Genomic DNA, 25,621 nt, shown 5'->3' with positions numbered 1-25,621 from the left:
TAAGTCCCTACAGACATTCCCATGGGCATATTCCACATCTCTAATGTGCCAGGCTGTGTCATACACAAAAATATTGTCATTGTACTCTTTGGTTTCAAACACACATTGTTTTTGGAAAAGTTTACAGGTGATGAAGAATAATTTGCTTTACTTTTCTTATGTGCACGTGTCTGTATTACTGCAACAAGTTTCTCTACTCTGACAAAGGCTTCCACGATGCACATCCCTGCACATGATCTATCAGAGTCCACATCTGTCCTTGATGCCCACAATGTTAAGAGTTCATTTCATTGAGGAGCATAAGACTGGGCTGCCAAGTCCCATGAACATAATCGCTATCCCCTCCCTCCCCATTTTGACATCTCTAAAGCAGAAACGAAAACTTCTTTATCCAGCAGCTGTTTTGCTAAAAAGCAATCAACATCACATGCATCTTTCATTTTGTGAGGGGAAAGCTGAAGACCAGGAAGATTCCACATGACCACAGGTCTGCCTGCAAAGAGTTCACGGGTGGTTTGAGGCATTTTTGAGCGAGTTCATTATGAACCACTAACCGAGAGCTGCAAACATTCACTCGGAGTGAAATGTTTCTCAGGATATTCACACCCGTTCAACATCCTCGTCGCTCCACAGGCTGTTTTTAGCATAGCATACGCTCAGCTCCGCAGGCCTGTTTGTTCTGGTAGACACAATGCAAGTTTTACTTGGTGTTACAGCACAATTGGATAAATACAGTGAAGTTAAAAGAGCCTTTCCCGCCCCCCTCCTCCCCCCCAAGTAATTAAAGAAAAATCAGTGATATTCAGGTGCTCCAAGGAATTGTCCTAGGGCATCACCCCTTGAGAAACAGAGGCATACTGTTGGCTTTGCTTGGTGGGCAGACTCAAAACCAGAGGAACCACGTCAGTGAGGAAAGCACGTAATTCAAGAAATCACTTCCAAGCTGCACTGCCATCGGGAGATGAGATTGGCTCCTTAGGTATATTGCTTTTTCAGGTGGCTGTATTTTGGCTTAGCCATTCATCCCTCAGATCAAGCCTACTTACAGAGAGAAGAGTCTGTGCAGAAGCTGGATCAAGGGTCTGTTCCCTCTGCAGCACACTTGAGTATCACTGGTGGTACTGCATCCGTACTACAAGCTGATATATCCAAAGACAAACAGCATCCCAATTCTATTCTATTTAGGATACCAATTAAAATGCTCAGTTATGTAGTTCATGAAGACCTAGCTGAGATCTGTGGAGTCAGAATTACTGTTTTAAAATTAACTTTTTTATATTAATTATTATTAATATATTTATATATTAATTATTATAATTATATATATAATAATTAATAATAATAATAATAATAAATTAAATGTTTTATAATTTATGCTTTCCAGAAAGCTTCCAAAGAACCTCATGCATGCAGTTCATTGCTAAGAGATCAGAAAACACAGGAGGATTCGTGAAAATAGCTGTTACTGTTACCCAGAGCAGTCACAACCCAAGTGCTTGCCTGCAACTGTACAGCTCCAGATGCCGTGTGCCTGTACATCTTGGAACAAAAATCTTCTGGAGAAAGAGCACTTGCACTAATACTGCAATCCATCATTTGCACTAATGTCCTAAGCTAACTTAAAAACCCCAAAATATGATGCAAGTGCACTATTAAACCTTTCTGTAGGTTTCATGGGCAAATTGTGTTCACTTTTCTTGTTTGCTTACAAACATAGCTGGAATAAACTAAATCGTCCTCTTTGTGTGATATGGACCAAAGTAGGTTTTAGTGGGAAAACAGATCTTTCCTGCCCTGCAGAGGGGACCTGAACAACGTTGCAACATTTAAAATGACTTTCACGTGAGAACTCCCATTTAGAGGTTTCCAGTTTATGGTCATTGATTTCCAGTTAATAAGCAGAAGGGTATTTGAATAAAACATAGTACAGAGCTTTGTAAAGTAAAGCTGCTAATCTGATTTAGATTGTTTCACTTCCAGCTCCATGACTCTCCGTTTCCAGTCAGTAGCCTTGCTGAAGGTTATTTGTGCCTAAGTTCTTGAGGTATTTTTGTTGTCAGATATTTGTATCAACAGCACTGATGCAAAGAGCCCACTAACACAGGAAATAAAGCAGATTTAAAAACCATCAAGACAATGCATTTTTCTCATTTATTCAAATCTTCTGCAGGAAGTAAACACTGAAAGATTTAAAAAAACTTCACACTGCAGTATGTACAGTTTTGTGACATCACATGAGGAAATTAATTTCTAATAAAAAAATGAGACCAGTTAGATAAATTACTGAAGACACATCACAATAAAACTGGTTGTGGCAAGATCCCAAATTCTTATGTATGGCAATGAAAATCAATATTCCTTTGTTTTACAGGGATGGAATAGTCCTGGTACAATATTTCAATTACGCAAAATGGAGTCCTGAACTTACATGACTGATTATAGTTGTATGAGCACTTCATGTTTTAAAAGTAGTTTTGCATTTTTTTTTTCCCCAGACCCTTTTGATTTGAAGCACATTCTTTCACAAAGCTAAAATACCACAGCAGAAGTCATGTCCAGAAGTGGAATACTGTTGTGTTTTGAACTGACCTGACTTGTTAAGACATTTTTTTTTTTGCCAACGCACAGATGCACAGGGTCCCCCATGCACTTTTCATGCAGCAGGTAATCACAACTTTAAATAAAAGTATTTTTCTATACATTCTTCCAGACTTGCAACTGTATACATACATGCAAAAGTTTTTAAACCTATGTGATCATATTTACACTTATACATGGAATATACATAACAAAAAAGATTAAAAGGTTTTTTTTTTTCCTTTGCATTAGAACAATACAAAATATGTATTTTTCATTAAGGAAACCACTATTTACATCACCTTTTAAAAACCAATTTCAACATATTATAGGTGTAACAAGTCGACATATTTACATTATATATAAATATATATAATATATACTTACCAGTTTACTCCTCTGTAAGATGTGGCAGAGAACAAACTGGTAATATCATGTCACTGACGTCAATGAGAGCTGTAATACTTTCACCAACATTTAACAGGGAAAATTTTAAACCACCCATTTCTTTCTTTTAAAAACATTTGTAAATCAAAAATTTAAAAACATTACTAAGAGTAAATGGCTAAGAAAAGTGAAAGTTATGGCTGAATTCCCTTTTGATCTCATAACGTTTATAAACTTCTCCAACTGAGACTCCTGGTTATGTGGTATCAGCAGAGAAGCCCTGCAGCAAAACACCTTTGATTCTGTGGTCATGTGTTACCCCCCATCATTTCCTCAAACTTTGGCAGAGGAGACACTAAAAATCCGGTTATCTGAGTCCTGTACACTTCCCTCTGGAAAAAAAAAGGCATATCTGCACGGTGACTGCAAGTCAATCCCCAAATCTATCCGGCTTGAGTGCTACGTGCCAAGTGCAAGCATCTGTAGATCGGGCACTTAGCAACCCAAGTGCTGCAACCCTTCCCAGTTAAGTGAGGTTAAAGTTAATTCAGGTTTAAGACCCAAGGGGCTGCAATTACAACTCTAAGTGTGGTATAGAGACAAATCCCTAACTCACTTCTTCACTGCTCTGTGAGGCGGAGGCAACTTTCCCCCCCGCAGTCTCACCCAGCCACAACTGGGATACATTCTCTCCTCCCTCCCTGCCCCTTCGGTGGTGAGATCACACATCAGCACCCATCAATCCTGCACTGCTTTGCTTATACAGCTGCTGCTGCTGCCAGTATCTGACAGGACCCCATTTTCTTTCAAATCTATGGTCTAATGGCCTGTGGGAGATAGGAGGTGCTGAGAATACCAAGACGACCCTGGTCTGCAATTCATATATGGTGGAAATCATGGATATTTGAGTTGCTTGGGAAAACACGGCCAGCCCTCCAGTCCATCTGCTGGTGCAGCAAACCCAGCTCCTGCACCCCTCTTTTCTGGTGGAAAAGTCCCCAAGGAAACTAGTGACTCCTTTTTATTCACCCATGCTACGAGACAAAAAATTATTAAAGAGCCTTTGGTCCTAAGGTTTAAAGGCTGTAAATGTGGGATGGGGTAGATTTAAAGAAGACCTCTCTTCCCTTAGGGAGGGGGTAACACCAGTGGTACTGGAGAATTTCATATAGGAGACTGTTGCCCTCCTAGCAGCTGACTGAGAGCACTCCCTTGGCATGTCCTGCCCTCTCTCAAGGTCCTCGTCCTTGTGTTACCTGCTGCTTGAGATTGCAATGTCTGCAAGAGGCAAGATTCTTCCGTGAACGGCATGTCCTAAACTTAAATTCTTGTATATTATAGTTTACTGACGTCTGTGAGAATGGCAATACCCTTTTGGTAACATCACCTAAAAAGAACGTAAAGCCTTAACTGCTCAAACTGTTAACATTTTAACTTAAACATTTTATAAAACCTTCCAAACTAAATGTTCAAAAGTATATATTATAACAATAGACTACCCTAGAATAAATACATAGGCCAGCACACTGCTAGACTCCAATATTACTTTTTTTGGGGTCAGACTCTCATCTCTATTTTTCATCTCAACTTGACTTTGATGAAGTTTTTTCAACCAGATTATTCCGTGTCCACTCAAGCTGCACTTTTTTGTGAAGCCCTTCAAGTAAATTATAACCCTGTATTTACTCCGGGGAACATCTATTATTCTATATTGTATATATTTCCTACCTATATACACATTGTTTCAAGAAAAATAATCAATTAAGACTTTAAAAGACATTTAATGGATGGAACAAATACCATCTTTTTAATATTTCTGCTGGGTTGACTCATATAAAAAGAATTCAGTTCCACTGTCAATCCAAAATATACTTTATCTCATTAATGATTATTCTATGAGACATCTGAATTGTCACTGGGCCACTTATAAATGCAATATTAGAAACAAACAAAATTTTATTTTTATATTATACTTCAAACAATGACATTTAAAATGATATTAGATTTGTGTGAAGGTTTTAAAATATAAATCTGCTTTGTACAGCCCATTAATATATTATGCTTCACCGAAATAACATAAAAATATATCTTTAAATTGCTCTGTTATTTCTCATAAAAACCAGGGGGAATGTTTTATATCGGATACTGCCAAATATTTGTGTTCCCTAAAAGAAGGTATCCCCCTGGGGGGAGGCAAAACAGAATAGTGGTGCATTTTCCAGCTGGCAGACAGGAGAAGTCCCTTTCAGTAGGAACTGCACTGGGAAAAAGAGGAACTGATCCTGGGCTGGGGACAGGGATGAGAGGGGGAATAACAGCTCGCTCTGCCTCAGCAAGCCAGCAGTCTGGGAAAAGGGTCTCTGTGAAACCAAATCAGACAGGAAAAGAGCAAAACACCCCATCACTCATCTCTGCTATGCAGACACGAGATGGACAGAAAGAGCAGTTTTGTCATGTCATTGGCTCTCAATGGTGAAGGTAGTCAAAATTAAAACTGTGTGGCTTTCTTTATCCGTGCAAGCCAACTCCTCAGCTGTTTGCTGATAGCAGAGGGGATTATCAGTGAAATTAAGAAGCCACACAGAACAAGTTTTTTTTCCAGGGGAGTAAAAAGTTCAGCAAAACTTCTGCTTGCCAATAATTCACGTAACCTAGAGGAACTGAACTGGATTTTGTCCTCCTCCTCCCCCATGAGAAATAAGGGCTGCAAATGGAGTTAACACTGACAGCGTTAACAGGAAAGCGGCGCCTCACAGTTCTTCCCCAGCCAGCAATTCTTTTAAGGTGTCTCGGCTTTGACTGCAATTTTCAGTTCTTCCCATCTCAGGCTGATATTGCCAGATGTTACAAATCACAGCACAGGTGGGGATTGAGGAAAAGGGCAGAGGAGGATTTCTCAGACGTGTCCCACTATCCATTACAGAACATGACAAAACCACAGTTTTATCCTCGGTGCAACCTGGAAAATTATTCTAAAACCAGGTTTTCTGCAGTGAAAGGGTAATGCATTAAACCATGCATCAGCTGTTCAGAGAGTAATAAATATTGGCAGATTATGGATTCTTTTCCCTGGTTGTAGGAAGAGGCCAACACATTTTTCATTAAAATCCTATTCCATCTTTGAGTGGAAGCCTGATGTGCTGCTTTAGCACAGTTGGTGTTCTTCTGCAGGGAAGCAGGATGGTGCTGAACAGACAATTCCGCTCATCCGCTTCACAGGCTTTCCACCATTTTCCTCACTAAATACATGTACTGAGCCTTCTCAATTCCGCTACTCCAAGAGGCATTTTGGCTTTCCCCTTCTCAGCAGGGAAGTGACAGGAATGTGCCGACAAAAGGACTCATGCAGTACTTGCATGGCCTGTGAAAATCTGCCTTTTTTATAAAAACCTAGAAAAAACCCTTAATCATAACTAGTAACTCATAACTATGGCTAAGAATTCTGAGGAAGGCATTTGTCAAGAGCAGGGCAAGGAAGAAAAATAGATTTTACACCACTATTCTGGCAGGACCACAAACAAGATTTAAAAATAACAATACAAATTTTGGAAGCACTAAAAAATACATTTCAGTGCACTTCAATTATTAACACTGACGCAGGTTTTCCAATATGACGAGCTAATACCTTGGACGGACTGCTCTGTTTCTTAAAAGTTATTCTTAAAATGTCACAAAACATATTAAACATTCAAAAAAAAAAAAAGTACACTGTCTCTATGCTCAGGCTTTCAAAAAAATAAGGATTATTTTACAGGGAGGGAGGAAACGCAGCATTACCACCACCTAGGTTGTATGCTTACACTTTGTTATACCAAAACCTTGCAGATCCAAATAAGACTCTGATCAAAGAGTACTCATAACTTAATCTGATACATACAGAAACATCTTGTACAAATTACAACCTTTCTAGTTTCCTTGTGACAATCTACTGTAAAGCAAAGTTTATCTACATGTATTTTAAATAACATCACCAGAAAAATAAAAAGTTTATCAAATGAAAACATGTTTCAATTAGACCATGCTTTTTTAAAATCATGCTCAATTTATACAGTAGTCAAGTTGATAATCATTTTTCTTTTTTCTTTTTTTTTTTTTTTTTAACAAAGATTCAAAACCGCTGATTGTAAACTCACTGAGGAGGCTGCAGTTTATTCTGGCTCTTTTTTGATTGTTCGCACTTTTTCCAGAAGTCCATGCACTTCTCCATTCACACCACCATGTTGATGAGAGGTGTTACTCCCCATATGGCTGTTGTAAGGGCTTCTTAAGTTACTAAAAGGAGTTTTAAGCTCTGTGTCAGATGGCAACTCCTCTTTGATTGTAACATGAGTTGAACTCTCAGTAAATGAAGGTTCATTCCAAATTTCTTTGTCATGTGCTTCTTGGCTACTAAGAGAGTTGCCACCTTTCTGTAACATGTAGTACAATATTGGATTGGTTTTGGTCAGTCTCGGAGAGTCTTTCTCATAATCATTCTTGTCCATGCCTGTGATCACCCATCTGATGGGCCCCTTCTCACTGGGCATGGAACACATGCTAAACTGGTCAGACTCAAGTCTAGATACCGTATTCCCCAAATGTTCAGGGAAGGGGGAACTGGCAGGGCTCTTTACTGCTACAGGATACTGAAATGTTCTATGATCTACACAATTATTCTGCTGCACAGGGCTTCCCATCAACGATCTTACTGAAGAAATGGTGAATTCAGGTTTATTAATTGTTGCACTGGTTTTGTTTCCTTTTTTCTTGCCCTCTGTTAGTATGTTATTCCTATGTTGTGACAGATCTCTCTCACAGTTTTCTGAGAGAAGCAGCTGTTTCAACACATTAAAGCCTTTACTATCTCTAGACCAACTCCTATTTTCAGTTTCACTATTTGAACCATGACTTACAGCATATTTAAATTCAGCATCACTTCTGCTGAATTTCAGTTCTTGCTGGTTAAGCAAAGGCCCATACAGCGCCTCGGTAGGAGAAGCGTGATTGTTTGCAGCATCAGACACATTACTTTTCATCTTTTTTAGTGGACTTTCCAAAGGCTCAGTGTGAAGCTTCCTCTTCTTCGGTACTGTGCAAAGGCTCTTGGATTCAAGGTGTGTCAGCTCGTTGTTTCGGTGACTCCTGTCCAGCTCATCTGCAGGGTAACTATCTTGATTCTGTCTCAGCAACCTACTTAGGAGGCCATTTTTGGAAAAAGAGAAATCTTGAGGTGAAAGAGGCTCAGATTTCAACTCCTCGGATGCCGGAGAAGCAGCTGTGTTTCTCTGCAGTGAATGAACAAAACCTTGAAATTTGTTACCCTTGCACTCTCTTACTTGTTGTGCATTTGAATTATAAGGAACATTAGGTTCTTCAGATGGTTCAGTTTTTATTTTCACCGTCAATATTTGCTCATTCAAAGCCTTATCCGTCTGTTCTTGAGAACTTTCATCTCTTGAAAGAATCCTCTCTTTCTTTTCACTTTTACCTTTATTGGGAGTTCCCAGAAGCAGCTGAAGGACAGTGCGCCTTTCAAGGAGATTTTCTATTTCCGAACCTGGCAGTCCTTGTTCCGTGGGCGCAGGCTGACAACTGAATATTTTGTTATTTTCTTCATGCGTACTCAATTTATTCGTAAGCAGAGGGCTGTTCAATCTGTCAATCAAGCCCACAGGTTTATCCATGTTCCCTGCTAGCAGCTGTTTGCTGGCTCTTTGTTCTTCACTCGACATGGAAGTCTGCATGCCGCACTGAGCCAGGTTCTGCAACAGCTTGCTGGCACTGAATGCCGAAGAGTTCTGGGGACTGTCATTCCTGCTCAGCTTGGGTCCTTGAATTTCTTTGCTTTTAGACAGGTCTATCAAGTGTTTGGATGCGGGATTCATCAGTCTGTCCGGCTGGATGCTGCAGGCATACGGTGGTGAGCTGCGCTTGATGGCTAGAGATTGGTGCGAGAGATTTATAGGAGAGTCTGCTTTTGTAGAAGCCAGCAAAGGTGGAGTGCTTAATGGAGTCATTCGATTTGCACTGGGACTGTCAGTAACAGGAGTCCTTTTCCCAGTCTGAACAGTGAATTTTGCCACATCAGCTGCACTGTGTGGTCCCTGAGGGTCATTACTCTTGTCTACCTGTTCTTCAGTCTTATGCCCAAGTAACAGCTGAAGCAGTGTTACTTTCTGATGGGGATTCAGCTTAGAAGCTTTCGGAGTGTCTTTCTCTTCCTTGTTCTCTGGACAGGAAACTTTTGGATCCCAGTTATGAAGCAAGGACTGAGTCAGGTTATCCAGCGATGCAGGTGGACCTGCATCTGGTTTATCTGTCCTCTGTTTAAAAGACAGGTCTATAGGAAGACAGTTAGAATGGGAGCTTTCATCATCGCTGCTGTCTTCCGTAAAACTAGGATTGTTGTCTGAGTACTCATCAACAGTTGTTGGTGTGCTGCTGTCTTCAAAAATGCTGGCTCTCTCACTCTGCTCACGCCCTTTCACATGCTTGGTGGTATTCTGGCTCTTCAGCAGATGCAAGAGCAAACTATTGCTGGGAGAGGTTTTCACGTTACTCCTTTCCAAAGTACTTTTGTATCCCCCACTTTTGGGAGGCGAATGCATGACTCCCACCGAACTCTGAAACGGTGCCATATTGCTTTTGCTAGAAACTGGTTTGGGTGATGATCCTGCTTGACCATTGAGATGGCTTGTCATTCCTTTTGCCAGACCGAACTGGCCCATATCCTTCTGAGCACTCTCTTGCAATCTGGCCATGGCCGCAAGTCTCTCGCTTGCGATTTGGTTGGCATTTTGTGCTTTTAAAGCGTGTTCCCTGGAGTACTGCTGCAAGTGAGCCTCACTGGAAAGGAGCAGAGCGAGCTGGCTGCACGCTACGCTGGGCTTCGGTGAAGCAGCAGGACTGGATCGTTTCTCCACCATGCTTGCAACAGCTTGTAACCTTGCAGCACATGACAGGGGCTCATTTATCACTTTGGGTCCGCTCTGCACTGCATGAGGGGATTCTATAAACCTCTCTTTGGGCAGGTTCTTTGTTATATCGGGCAGGCTGTTGTCCAGCTTCTGATCTTTTGCTTTGCTCTTCTTCAGCAGAGTCTTCAGGTGACTGGATGCAACACCATAGCACCTTAAATCTTTCTCCACTTGTAAGGAATCGTGGCTAAGGGAATACCCTTGCTCCTTAAGGCTCTGCCTAATCTGCTGTGACAGAGCAACACTCTGCAGCCTAGAGCTGAATGACTGAAGCAAAGAGGCAAGTAATGTGCTATCCTGTTTGCCTTTAGGCACATTTTCAACCATGCCAGCCAACAAAGCTTCCTTTTTCCCATCTAAATCCACAATGGAATCAGACAACCGCCTTCTCTTTGCTGCATTCCAGTCTTCTGAAGACTGCAACAGTCTTGCTTTTTTGAGGTGCAGCATGCCAGATCCCCGATATGTACTTGTATTAAGAACTGGACCATTACTTTGACAGCTGGGAAATATATTTCCTGAAATCTTAAAGTTTTGATCCTCTCCACTATGCCCAGTAGACTTTTTGTCAACTGCAGTACCTGAGCCTCCTGCTGCTTGATGCATTAGTAATCCCTCTAGGTAAGTTAGAACAACAGAATCCTGGTGCATCTCAGAGCCAAGCTCTTCTCCATGAGTCATGTTCAATAAAAGTTTCCAAAAAGGCTCTGGTTCTATTCACTTCAAAGACTGGCTTTGCTGAATCCAGATGCAAAATTAAGAAAAAAACAGGTAGATGTCTATAGTGTTTTCTCACAGACTTTCAGAAACAATAGAAAATGTCTTATTCTAAGCAGGCTTCTCCCAGTGTATACTGTTTGATGAGCCAGGTTTCCAGTCATATCAATCTGCTGATATCTAGAATATTCACAGACGATGTCTAGGAGGAGCACTCAAAACATGGTTCCACAGAAATAAAGTTCCATTAAGTATGTGCTGCCTTCTTTCTCCGGGAAACCAACTTGCTTTTCTTCTTTTTCCATCTCCACCAAGCACATGAAATTCCTAAGTAAGAAACACAAAACAAAGAAAATATTTAGTATAAATTTTAAGTGCTTGAGACTTCTTTTCCTTTCAAGGAAAAAAAACTAACCCTCCATACATTGTTTTAGGTAGACATTCAGGATACATAAACCAATGACCATGTTCCAGAAGAAACTAAAACTCAAGCAATGGGCAAAACGTGTGGTAACTAATTTAAAGACCTTTGTGAAAACAATTCTCACACAAAGTTTTATACAAAAATTAAACTTATTATTCATAAGCATAGCTACTACAAGAGTTCATCGAATTTCCCTATTCTACAGCTTAAAATAAGGAATAGCAAACATGAAAGAAAAACATTGAACTGCTCTAAATAGAGTTTTAAAAAATATTCCACTGGACTTTATTTCACAGTCACATCAACCTTTCTTCTTATGCAAATGCAAATACACAGGACGAGTAGCCCATCACCCTAAAAGAGAACTAATAGGAAAAGGCATGTCTAAAGTCAACATTTAGGTTCCTGTCAAATCTGCTTTCAAATAACAGAATAGGCAGCATCATGAGTACATTTTTGTTTGGCAGGTAGATGACATTGCTTAAAGTAGAAACCAAGTTGACACTGCTCCCCAGGACTATGCAGTATTGCAAAATCCAGTGTGAGCACAACAGGGATGAAATCTGTTGTTCTTACAACACCCAACTACTCCCACAAGTCATTGGAACAATCATGTGACAGGAGTGGTGAAAAGGTTGCTTATGTTCCTGATGTAACATAAATCCTGATATCAAAATCCTCCCTTTGCCTGAGGATTTTTATCTTTACATTCTTTCTATACGTGAAACATACAATGGTAAAACTAAAACAAAACAGGTCTTCCTTGAAGTGTTGCTATTTTCAAAGAGTGTAGAACACCTCTAACTTGACACTTTCTTGGATGATGCACTGTGCTATAAAAAGCTGTTTTAAAAAGCACAACAATGGTGCTTGTGCAAGATGCATCTCTTCAGTTTTAGTAATAAGGCTGGTCAATGAAAGCAGGAACAGTTCAGTCACCACAGGTCAATACTGAGATTATTACACCACACAGGCCTCCTCCTTCCCTCATTCAGTTCTAAACTGGCATAAATATTCAACACGAGCAAAGGTAACTGTCTTTCTGCATATTTTACTCTGCAATTTGCTTTTGCAGACTAAAAGCTCATTGAAAACTTGTATTTGCAAGTTTAAAAAGGATGTACACAGATGAAATCCTCGCCTCCTTAAACAGAATGAATATTTTATGACTGATTTCCCAGAGGCTATTTTTTAATTCAAAACCTATGGGCAACTAGAAGTCAGAAAAATATCAGTGAAAAAAAGTAAAGAATGAGAAGAAAAATTAAATAGTCATGAAGTTAACAGCCCATATATCCTCCTGTGCAAATACTCTGTGTTATTAGTCTTTAAGTCATTTAGAGAAATACTAAGTACTGAGCTATCTCAAAAAAATCCCCCAAACAAAACAAAATAACCCAGCAACGCATTGTAGTGTAAATGCATATACCCACGTATTTAAATATCAAATGAAAAGCTGAAAGCTGTTACTGAGGTCTCAGTACTTCTCTCAGAAATACATTACCCATCGTTCACATAATTACCTGGAAAAGCCATAGCATTCCTTCAAAATATATCAACTTAAATGTGGATTCAACTAATTGAAAGTTACTGATCATCTTACTGTTCCTTCAAAAACCTGTGCACCTCTGGGTGGGCTTTTGCAGAGTTTCAACGCAAAAGAGACTAAAATCACAAATAACAAATCCTTAAATACGAAGGTTTCCAATGTATACATCAACTATCCAGTAACAGTAACATCAACACAGTCAGAATTATTTCCTCCAACATTTGGGAATGCACTGTATCTGGAAAATATGTTTTTCTAGCTTCCTAGAAAATAAACTGTTTATCTGCAGTCACATTTTCATGTTTTTAAAGGTAATTAAGCTGACTGCATGCTGTTATTAAAAAGGAATGAGTAGCACTTCATACACTCTGCTTTGCATTTAAGACAATAAAACTGCAATTTTTTAAAGATGTCTTACTATCTGATAAAAGCAAACCTTGCAGGTCACCTTTAAGATAAAGTTCCAAACAAATACACCATTAAGCCAATGTTCAGTACAGCTTCACTTATTACAGCCTTGGGTAATTCAAAAAAGACAATGCATTTATGCAAATTCCTCAGGTACTCCAGAAGCCTGTTCCAGGAGATGACACTTGTAGCCAGTACTGTTTACATAAAATACCTGCTCTAAGAAGTGTTTTGCCACTTTGTTTTTTATATTTTATTTTGAATTACTCAGTGCTATGGAAATACTAATAACAGAAATTGGGTTGATGGAAAGAAGCTTTCTTTAAAGAGAATGAAACGTAACATCAGCGATCCTTCTTAAAAGCCTCTTCTGATCTCGTGCTGCAACAGGATTATAAAATCTTACATGATTTAATGTTCAATACACAAATGTGAAGAAGTCATCTGTCAAGAACTAAAATTACATTTTTAAAAAACTGTCTCTAATCTTACACCTTATTTGTGACAGAAAACCAGGCAGTAAATTCCAGAGTTTGAAGGCAGTCTCATAACCAGGCACTTCCAGAAAGTTTTGAACCAAATTTGTTTTACTTCTACTATCTGAGGTGTGGTGATGTGGAAATCAAACCAGCTCTGCAAATGAATGTTCAGCTGGACACTAAGGCAACCATTCAGCAACCTTTTAAAAACATAGAGACTGTACTAAAGAACTCTGGAGTCACTGAAACATTAAAAATTTTCATTAATTTTATTCAAGAATAAATTTTATTCAAGAAATTACCAGAACAGAGCAAAGAAAAAAGGCAAAAGGAAGAGAAAGGAGAAGTCATACGACAACAGACCTCTTATTTCTCAGTAAGGGCTGAATCAACTGCTAAGATCTATGAATCTCTACACCTAAAAATCATATTTAGCTACTGTGACAAAATAAATTTATAGGCTGATGTGCTTTCTTGACCACATAACTACTGTAAATGCACTCTCTGTTGCAACTTCTACTATCTTTTTCCAGACTTCTGTACCTAAGAAATATATCACCCACTTGTTTTGGAGAGACTACTTTCAGAACCTCCAAGAGCACCCACTGGTTATAGCTCATTAAGCCATGTTTACCCAGACAAAACTAAACCACCAGCAGAGTCCACAGCACAAATGCTGTAACCTGGTGAGACACTCCCCAAGTGGAGCATACCATGAGAAATCAGTCCCTCAGCTTTTTAAAGTGTGCCTAGGGAGAAACTGTGGGCAGAATAGGGAAGATAAGAGAATACCAAATGTACGCTGAACCGTGTACGTCTAGAATATTAATTCTACTTTTGCAGTTCTTGGGGTTTTTCTTTGCTTTCAAACTACAAATATACTTGTCCACCACAAGGATTTTAAAACAACAACAAACTTTAAGATCCTTTGTTTAAAAAAAGTATTACTGCCGCAAAACATAATGAAATTTAAGAATACATCTTCCAATATGTTAAAGAACAACATCTGAGCCAATGGCTTTTTGCTCCTGAATATACAATTTTCATTTTTTAAAGAATTCTCTGAATTAATGAAAACCTCAACTGTGAAACCTAACTGGAGACTCTAAACAAACAGCAGACTTCTAGTTCACCCAACAGATATTCAGTTCCCATCATGTAAGGAACTGACAACTAGCAAAATTACATCCACAAGACATTTTTCAAATATCCCAGACTAGTATTTCTACTTAGATCCCTTTGCTAAATGGAACAGAGTGCCAAAGTAAATTAACAACTAGACTAGTATTACAGTATACTAGACTAGGATTATCTGAGGAGGGTTACACAATTTACTAGACATAACCCATAAAACTGGATATTAATGTCTTTCCTATGATCTTGAATTAAGACTACAGAAGAAAAAAAATCTTGTATCAACCATTAAGGTATTCATTTTGGAAACTGGCAATGGCTAGCAGATTACCCAAATGAACATATATTTGAAAAGAGATTACCAAACTCATGAACATTGTTAGAATGATTAACAGAGGTTGAGATTTGCATAGATTCACAGAGAAAATATTTTTATTAACTGCATTTCAGAGTTCTTTCATGACTATTAAATTTCTGTAGCAATTTTATGCTCCATTTTAAATTGAGATGCATCAAAACATGAATTTGCAGAGCTAAAATCAAACTGGTCTGTGAAATAAAAATTTTCAGTTATTTAATAAATCTGGTGTTCTAATGCTCAGCTACCACCAGAAGAGCCAGAAAGTCTCTCACTAGCTCATTGATTTCCCGTTCTCATATCCCCAAACATAAAGGCTCCAGCCCACCACATCAACCAATGGCTCAGACAGTCATTTTAATTATTACAGATTTGAGGAATGCAGTACAGTGATTACAGTGGCAGCTTGGGATCCAGGGGTCCAATTACTCACTGTGCTGCAGACAGGCTGTCTGACTTCTGGTTTTACTTCTCTGTACCCTGTTTTCCCAGATGGAGTAATAATAAATGCAAACTTCAGAAAGATAATTGAGGATAAATATATTAAAGGTTGTGTGTTGCTCAGCAGTTCCAGTAATAGCCCTGGGTAAGTACCTAAAGCACAGGATTTTAAGTGATTCCCCTTCTTTATGGCTGCCTGTAGTGAAATGTTGCAGAACACAAAGAAATGAAGATCTCCAAAAAAATTCCCAGATGCACTGGAAATTGCAGCAGAATCTTGCAGTGAACCAAGCACAAGTGGGGAAAATGAGACTTTTTGTCCCTAAATTATTTTGTTATTAATCTCAATTTGTAAATCTTTGATTTCAGCAAGCAGGAAGGATGCTTTCAGAGCAGTGGTAAAAGCACTTCACAGTTGACACTTTTTGTTAAGGTTATGAGCAGCGAAACAGGTCTGATTCAACAATCCCCACCACCAAATCCACAAAGCCACACAAACGTGCAGGTACTTCAATGTACTTAAGTACATGCTTTAAGGGAATCAAGTTTTTAAGTGCTTTGCTTTCAAAAATCCACACTTTATGTCAGAAATCTGTGGAGATGAATGGAGCAGCTGAGACCTCTTCACAGTTTTGATTCAGGCTGTCAAGACATTTTGAAGGTTCCCTTTGCAAATGTAATTTAGAAGAAGACCAAAAAATAAAAAGCAAAAGTGATCAGATGAGGGAGCAAAACTCAGCAGTAAGTGGGTGAATTATTCCATGGTTGCACTCAAAAGAACTTGGGAATCCAGAAACCATTTTTTACAGTTAATTTATTTAAATAAATCAGGCTCCCCTTCTGCAATGGTAGGATATCACTTTGAGAAAGCAAAAATAAGCTTCTTCCCAAGCTCGGCATGTTATTCACTCCTTCATTAAGGCCTACTGACTGACTCCAAAAGACATTTTAAACATGGGAAGGATACCCTATCCCTTTTAAACAGCTCGGTCAGGAGAGGGCACACAGGGAATCATGTTGCAGGAGCAGCAGGAGCTCCTGCTCCTGCCAGGAATTCTGGAGGGGCTCCCAAGGCCCCGACCCCACCACAGAGCTGGCATCTCCCACCCCGAGTTAGGGCAGTTCCCTCCCAGCTGGAACGATCCCACAGAACACAGCACCGCAGCTCCCTCTATGAAACACCCCCTGGAGTAATGGCAGGATTGGCAATAGCCATGGCTTCATGGCCAAATTCTACACAAGCATATGAGATGGAAAAGCCTTTTCCCTGCAGTTTTGGTAATCTGTGTAATGCAAACCCAGTCCTGACCTGACTTTCTTGAGAGAACTTTCAAACCACAGAAAGGGGTGTTGTTTTCTTCAGTATGGGGATAGGGTGGGAGGGGGTACGTGGAAGGGAACAGACCCAAACCAGCACAGTCAAAACCTTCTCATTATTTTAGCAGCTTAAATAGTAGGATTTTGAAAAATACTGTAGAAATCCAAATCCATAACAGTTGATGCAACAGCTCAAAGAGATGCAAAATCTACCATTTTGCAAAAGCACACAAACCCTGACTAACCAAAAAGTCCCAGGTAACATAAAATTGACAGGAACACAGAACCAACAGGACAGCAGGCACAAGACACAGTTTCTCCTGTGAGAATAAGATCTGACAGACCACTGGACTGAAATGTTAGTGAACCAACAACTGAGTGGGGAAACAAAAACCCAACTGTTCTCCTGGCAGAGAGTACTTAGATTTACTTTAGCTTTTAAGGGACTGCTAAAACGTAAATGCTGATTACTGCTGTTAACAGTGGCCCCAGAGACACATAAGGAAGGGGAGGCTGTTCCTACACATTTCATCTGGGGTGTGGAAAAGGGGATTTCAGACACCTCATCTCAGTGTCCCCCCACTCCTCAGATTTCACATGGGATTCTCCAGTCCGGGAATCTGTGACTCACCCGGACCATGCAATACCACCTCATGACTACGAGTAGCTTTGGGATGGTATGTAATATATATCAGGGGGAATACAATATTTCCAGCGTCTGCTGAAATGAGGTGTGGAAATGTCAGAGAGATTTTCATATCCACGCAGAGAGCTGCTCGGGGAGGTGGCAAGACAGGCTCCGCATCACGCCAGGAGAGACACGGATGTTGGAATGCCTCAAACTCTGTGGCAAAGCATTCTCACATGAAACCAAAATTCTGAGCAGCACTGGGGAACGGGTTGAGAAGAAACACCCATCCAGCCCTGAGAGATGCCTCTCTCCCAGAAGAGGAGAGCATGAGCACGAACAACAGCAACCTGAGAGCGACAGTGCTGAGAGAAAAAGGTCTGTCTGCACTGCAGGGTGATGGGTACAGGAGACAGACAGGCAGCTCCAGTGCCAAAGTAAGCCTAGCCCAGCAGCAAGGGACTCTCTGGAGGTTGCTCCCCCAAGAAGTGGGATATTTCAACACTGAGCTGCTCTGCTGCGACTCATCCGATGCTGGCACTCAACCCATCTCAGCTGCCTCTTCTAGAACGCAGTGCACAGTTTACAAAAGGCCACAGGTCTAAGTTTCTGCCTAAGTTACGTGTCACTTGTGTTTTTGAAGCTTACTTCACAAACCTGCCAGTAAGGAGGGGAGAAAGAAAAGAAAAATTAAAAAAGGGAAAGACCCTAAACAAAAAACCCAAGCCAATCAGCCAAAATAAAAGAAAAACAAAAACCTCCACCTATGTCATAAAAAATCCCTCATCCAACATGACCTTAAGCCGAAGCAAACCCCCAAAATAGTTGAAGTGAGTATATGGGAAGGGGGAAATGGTGGGCAGACAATTGCCATGAAAGCTGAGTTTTTGAAAGCCTTAGTAGCAGCTCTCCAAGGTTTACAAGTACACTTAAGCATCATACACAGCTTAATCCAAATCTGGCCTGCATGTTAAAACCTCCTACTACAAAGTTCTGTAAAGTTCAGAGAAAAAACGCATGTGTGGCCGTCTGTCATGCTGTGGCACTCTTCAAACAATAGCTAATGTCAGCCTATCTTAAGTATTTTTTATTCTAACAAGTAGAAGAATTGAGCATCACAGAAATAATCACTCCCAGATGCAGAAAACCCTACACTGTTCACATAACTTACAATTCACCACAGTGTTTCATAGAAATTTCAGTCAATTCCTTAGCCAGACTCATACACATATATTTCTTCTTACAAATACTACTGGAGGAACACTTTTATTTTGTTCTCTAATGGTACTGTAAAGGCCATCTTCGAGTTCATTTCTTGATCATGATCTGCTAACACAGACATGAACTCAAACACACTATCTGCCAACTCTTTCCTAATTGTAGTATGAGAAGGAATAGACATTCAACCTACAAATGCCACCTTGTGAAGGAATCAAGTATTTGACATCTAAAACTGCCCCATGAACCACTGTTCAATCATCTTCTGCTACTGAAGATAAAAAGGGCAGAAACTAAGAGATGATGCAGAAAAGTTACACCCCACCCCACACCCATTAAGGACAGGAGTCCAGAAATAACATGTATCACTAAATCTCAACTAACCTGGGTAAGGGTGTTGATCAAGGCTCAGAAGCACAGTAAGCAGAAAGGCTTTTGGTTAATTGAGTCTTCTTGTTCAAAAGACCAAGAGCAAAAAACACACAAAAATCTATACAAAGACTTGCTTTCAGGATAGAAGGGTGGATAATATACAACAGGATGGACAGAGGGAGGATGCACCTTTCAAATCTCTGGTAAACCACTTGCCTATAAATAAGCAATTAAAAAGGAAAGTCACAACCAGATTCCCATTCCTCCCAACACCTACCAAAACAAATCACTGATTATGCATTTAACACTACGTCAACTCCTCAAGAATGAAACTTGATTAATATACAGAGAAGAAATCAATGTCTTCTTCTGGGCAATCATGCTTCTGAGTTATGATCGATGCACGCAGATAATGCACTTCCACACAACTCTGACCTTCTGCTTCTTGGGGGATCTAAAGACACAGGCAGTTATTGATAGCACTGCAATAAAAGTGTGTATTTCTTGGAAAAACTGTATGTTATGTGGTTTATCATAGGATAAGCCACTTTATGTTATTTTAACCAAGAACTGGTTTCAGATGCCAAAGTGCAACAAAGCACTAAAGAGTAATGCACAGTATTTTATTGACAGTAGTAGTTGTGTTCCACTTGGGACCAAGCGTCTCATGGTTAAGTTATGAATGAGAGCCACTTTCTAGACTTTACAGCAGAATAGGTTTCAGCTAACTGAACACAAATACACTGTAATTCCACAGCAAGGTGAAATACAGGATCACAGTCGCATAGCATTCCATTATATGTAAAACCCCCATAAATCCACGTTAGAGATCCAGATGATTTGTGGTTTAGGGTTTGGTTTTTTTTTAAGTGAGTGGAAGGACAATACAGCTTCTATTGTAATGGGAAATTTCAGCTTATTGTGGATGATGTTTGTAAAGGTTATAGACACAGAAGAGGCTCATATAACTACAGTTAGGTGGGAAAAGAAAAATCTGCATTACCAAGATGGTCTCTACTAGTTCAATTCAAATAAAAAATTACAGGTTTTTTTTTTCCTCTCCAAAGCAGCAATAAACTCAAGTGAAATTAAAGATAAAACATAAAATCCAACCTTAGTGAAACCTTGTGAGAAGAGGCTCACAACTTCCTGCAGAGACAAAAGGACACAAGGCCCTTATCTTATCACTATGCCACAGTGTTAAACCTTCTTAATATTTTACTTAGGGATTTATGTTATGAATGTTTTCAGATTAAAGTCACATAGATGTATACAGAGATGATGAGATGACCCTGAAACGTAAGGAACTGGGCTGCAGCTCAACCTTAGACATGAATCAAATCAGAACAATTAAAATACCAACCTAACTCAAAAGCAGTGAAAACTATTCACTGTCACAAAGCCATGGCAGGAACAGTGGAGAGGGGTAAGAGGAGGCAAGGGGAAGAGTTTAACTACCCCTCAATATGAGGACATACACTTTAAAGTAATTTATCAAATTTTATGCTGATAAAGGCAATATGCATTTTAAGAAGTTAATATACCATCACAAAGTTGTGGAAAAGAAGCACACTGTATGTTTTTCATGAATGCTGCATGAAAGAAGTAACTGCAAAATAGCAAAAAAAGGCTATTTGTTGTTACCACTTGTTCCATTACTGTCAAGAGAGTTGAAACAGGTGGTTATACCAAATTAATACCTGCATAAAACAAAGCAACACAGATGCATGATTGATTTCTGAAGTTTGATTTCCTACATAAAACCACATTACCCTGAAAGAACTATTAAAAGTAAGTCTATTACCCCATACTTGCACATAAATATTAGCTAATTTGGGACCATCTTTCATAGTGCCTGTGAAACCAACAGCCTCACTGAGGTGAAGCCGTATGCCCAAAGTGTCCCTTACACCAACCGACTTCACTGCCCTGTTAGCGCACACCTAAAATAAGGCCTGGGCTCAAGAACCCTGCTGAACACATGTGGCACCAGTGCATCAGAGCTAACTGGTTGATTGGGAGCTCCACCTTGACCTCTAGGAAACGAGGCCATCTCAGTCGCCATGGAGAACAATGTCAGCAACGAACAGAACGAACTAGTTCAGAATCTGCACATTTAAATGTACATGAAAACATGGTTCCACAGGAATTTTTGTCTGATCTAAGTGTGAGGCTGCTGCCAGAGCACGCAGCCTTGTCTTGGTCTATGGATCTGCAGCCACTTGTGCCTTCCACCTTCCCAGGACTGACACAAGCATTCCTACACAAAGCTCCTACAAAGGCAAGTCACACTAAGGACCTCTTCACCAGCAAAAGAAACCCAAAAGACACTGCCGAGTGTCTGCTTCACAGTTTTCCATGTGGGAATGTGTGACTATGAGTGGCATGAGAAAGAACGAAGAGCAGGGACTACTCCTTTCACTGGTGAATCGCGCTTAAGGCCAAATGAAAGCACTGCCACTGCTGAGATTCTCAAAGAGAAAACTCCACCTCCAGGCAGGACATCGGTGCTGAATTTAGAAGAGCTCATCAGTGAGATAAAAATGCCTTTTTAAGAAGTACCTACTAAACAGAATTACAAAAAAAAATAAAATTTAAGAAGTCAAAGTATTCAAAGCCCTCTGAAATCTTAAAAGATGATTCAAAATTTAATCAATCCAAATATTTTAAATTTTGGATTTTACTGAGGTATCCCGTGAAGCATGAGTATAAATCCTATTAAAATGAACTTAGTTTGTCCATCCCTAAAATAGATTTGACATACAAACACAAACACAAGGTCAAGGTCACAGATCAGCAAGAAAGATTACAAAGAGGACTGATGTAAGAGCTGGCATTTGATCAAAGCTCCTGGATGTATTTTTTTAGTACACTTACCAGAAATACCACTACACTACATTTTCTTCACATTGGTACATTACATATTTTAAGTATTCCCTACCTTTAAGAGCAGCTGCTCTGTCCTTATTTATTTCAACAAGAAATGTTAGGCAGTATAGCAAGTAAACTAAGGAAGAACTCTTACGTCAAATGCAAAGCAAGTGGGAGACTATTTGCCATCCTTTTCACCCTATTCAGCCATGTGCTGATATATATTAGATGACAAACCTAAAAGGAAAACCCACTGACAAATACAGGACATGACAGCAAGACTACTGCTAGAGAGTCAAGACCTCAGTTTTTAACTTCTTTCAGTTCAAGATATTTAACTTAATATAGCAATTGTATATTTGGATGTGCACTTCCAAGTACAATGCTTGTTTATTTATCCTAATTATCTGTGTGCACTGCACATATTTCTCAATTAAAAAAAAAAAAAAGAATTCAAGGTCTGTTCAGAACACAATCAAACTAACATCTTCGGTAATCAGGACAACATTTACCTCCTAGAAAGCTTCTTTAATGCTGAACGCTGAGTAAGTGAGCAGATTAAACACAGTAGCAACAGTTGAAAGACTCATTAAAACGCAACTGCTGAAAATAGTTAGCAATGAAAGTCATTTACTGATCTATCCATCCATCCACCCACCGATACATTCTCAAAGCTTTAAACATATGCAGAAGAACATTCAGGACACGTCTACCAGACGTAGCCTTCTGACGCTTAAACAAGAGGAAGAAGGGGTGTCTCGGGTGACACAACATCGTATGACATTCAAAGGTGCACTGCTTCCACAAAGTTTAGATGCTCATTGTACTAAGTAGTCATTTAAAGAATAGTCTGGCTTGTACTCTTAATTCTGAACCCTCACTTTCAATACAGCACTGCTCTGATGTTAGTCTAGACATGACTGGGAGCAGTTTATATTTAGACAGAGAGATATGTCTATAAATAGGACTGTTTGTGTTGGTATTAAAGCTTTTATTGGAACCCATTTGGGGTGACCTGTATAACTCACTTGTATGTGGGCATCTTGGACATTGCCAGTAAAACCTTCGTGCCATCACACATCTTCCTGAATCTTGTTGCAGCTATTATTCAACATTTCTTTACTAAGTTTTCTCCATTTAATTTTTGTATAGGTGTTATATTTGCAGCACTCTACCTGTGTGATTGGCTTGGCTCAGCTACTAATGAAAAGGCCTCAAATGAAAAAGACAAAAAAAAAAAAAAAGTAAAGTTTTAAAAAGTTGTCTCCTTTTGAAAAAAATCCTTCACAAGAATTAGATTGTCACCCTTTTAAGCTATAGTATTGCCTGAGCTACTAGGGCCAGATACAAATCACTCCTGAAGCCTGAGATGTGAGCTTCTCAGCACAATGGTATAGGTGCTTTTAACTCTGATAGTGATTCATCAGATCTTAAAACAGTCACTGGTTTAAGATCAAATTGAGTTAAGTCGTAGACCTCAGGGCAATACAATTCTGCTCTTCCTTAGTCCCTCCTTTTCTAAACCCTTTCAGCAAAATGGAAGAAAAGGGGAAATTGGTTCATTTTTTTTTTCAAGGAGAATTTCTATCCTCCTTTTGTGAAAGGTTGATAAAGCTTCTCACTGCATTGAACTGCTTGAAAAGAAAAATAAAATAAATTGGGCAATGATTGCCAAAAAAAAGAGGTTCATTCAACATTCAAAAACAAATCAGCAGTCTATTCTGAAAACCAAACACACATGAAAAGGTGTATATAAGACATCACAACCAAACACATTTTGGAACCATATTAGTTGATTGGCAGTAAATCTTTCTTTAATCTTCATAACCAAACCTTCAATAAAACAAGTGTGCTGTCTTTTAAAAGGGGGTAACGAGAAACTGCNTACTCAACACTTTAAAGGAAGCATGTTTGGAGTCATATAGCTTATTTAAGTTCACTAATGCACAAAAGCCTAAATGTGTGAAAAAGTCTTTAATTTAGCTATGTTACAGTGTTTAGCAATATCACAGTGCACATAACCATTCATTCGGTATCCTGGTAGGTCTCCTCTAAAGCTTACACCGGGGGGCTATAAATAAATAAATAAATAAAAAATCTTCCTTTAATCTTCATAACCAAACCTTCAATAAAACAAGTGTGCTGTCTTTTAAAAGGGGGTAACGAGAAACTGCAATGAATGACAAGCCAATTTAGCAACAAAAATGAATATGACAGCTAGCACAAAGAAGAGAGTACTTCAGGTCAATTCAGTAGTCAAGCAGTCTAAAACAACGAATTATCTTCAAGAAATAGATGGCTGTCAATGCCCAATTCTGTAAAGGTACAATGTTACTTATTCTTTTATAACAAGGAAAAAATATTGTCTATAGTTATATTTATGTGTGAAATGTCAAATTAATTTTTTAATTTTTTAAAAATACCATATTCATGAACAGTGCAGTAGTAAGTCCTTGAACTTTGTGCTTTCTTTTTACTTATTTGTTTTTCCTTACAGAAGTAGATCTACGGATTTTAATAGGACAGCAGATTAATGGCAAGATTACACACACATGCATATCTGTGCATGAGAGAGGCATCTAAATGACACAACATATATTAAAGTTGCAGACTTTGACATGGGATAGATGGATATCTACCATACTAAAAACAGTAATACATCACCAGTTTAAGCATCACAACTACTAAAAGCAAAGTAGTTCACATTCAAAATTTCAATACTCTTCTATTATTCAGGACTCAGCAAAGGATTTCCAAGATATGCATGATCAGTTATTCCAGTTGTTCAACACACAGTAACCATAGCAGGTGATTTAGTTTCCCACAGGTTGGAAGTCTGACATAGACTCATCACCATAATATAATGGGCCAGTGGTAACAGTGGAAGGCAGTGGGAGGTAGGTGCTGAATTTCCCTCTGCAAATCTTGTCTCAGCTTTGAGGATGTGGGGGAACACACAAATATCTCAAAAGTTGTGATTACAGTTTTAATCTATTCACTTAATGTCTACTGATAGAGTATGGAGATAGTGGGAGAAACTGTCATATAACAAGTCAAGAATCCGGCAAATAAACAAGTGAAACTGCACCAAAGTAACTTAAACCATGTATCACGTAGTATAGGGTCATTATCTGATAGTTATTATCCATAACCACAACTCTATCGATTCAGCTGATCAGGCTAGGAGTTATTTCCAGCTTAATCTGCCACGGTAGAGACCTGAGCATGGCTGACAGGTCACAACCTGTGTCCTTTGTGTTATATAAAGCCATCTTTCCTTGATGTAACTGGAAGAGTCATTTCCCAGCTCAATATACCATCAATAAGTAACTCCAGCATTTTCTGAATCAATATCTAGTAAGGCCTTGTCAACAACCTGCAGGTAAATTTCATTGACTGCCTCTATTCTTGCTAAACTGTAATTTTTTTTTTGTTTCTTCTATTTTTCAGTCTTTATAAGAATCTTGTCATAAAGCTAAAGAAGAATGGTTTTCTTCAAATTCTGTTGCTAAGTTTCATCAGTGATCAATACCAAAAGAACTCCACTGAATACAACATTAATGTGATTTCATTCTAAAGTAGTTCATGTACCTGCAGGATCCTACAGAACCACAAGACAACTCACAAATACCAAATAAATGCTGAAGCAAATCATATTGGAAAGGGAGATACAAGCTGAAGAGGGCAACAAAGGAAGACCAGAGGGAAAAAAAAGCCCACAGAAGATCCCATAACCTATTCTTCTCAAAGAGACTTTATGCTCTAAAAGTATACAATTTAAAATC

General features: G+C 39.1%; 1 protein-coding gene across 5 annotated transcripts in view; it reads right to left on the bottom strand.

Annotated features, from left to right (window-relative positions):
- Nucleotides 1–2,137: 2,137 nt before the first annotated feature.
- The window catches only part of NRIP1 (nuclear receptor interacting protein 1), a 75,595-nt gene continuing 52,111 nt past the window's right edge, over nucleotides 2,138–25,621 (bottom strand). For all 5 annotated transcript variants that reach the window (XM_017838202.1, XM_017838203.1, XM_017838204.1 and 2 more), the window contains one exon: nucleotides 2,138–10,964. In XM_017838202.1, the coding sequence (XP_017693691.1) occupies nucleotides 7,113–10,601 (3,489 nt within the window). In that variant the 5' untranslated portion in view covers nucleotides 10,602–10,964 and the 3' untranslated portion in view covers nucleotides 2,138–7,112. The remainder of the gene's footprint in view (nucleotides 10,965–25,621) is intronic.

The sequence above is a fragment of the Lepidothrix coronata genome, unplaced genomic scaffold (genome assembly GCF_001604755.1).
Source record: "Lepidothrix coronata isolate B3197 unplaced genomic scaffold, Lepidothrix_coronata-1.0 Scaffold328, whole genome shotgun sequence".
NCBI classification, from domain to species: Eukaryota; Metazoa; Chordata; class Aves; order Passeriformes; family Pipridae; genus Lepidothrix; species Lepidothrix coronata.
This window is presented reverse-complemented; position numbering and strand designations above follow the sequence as displayed.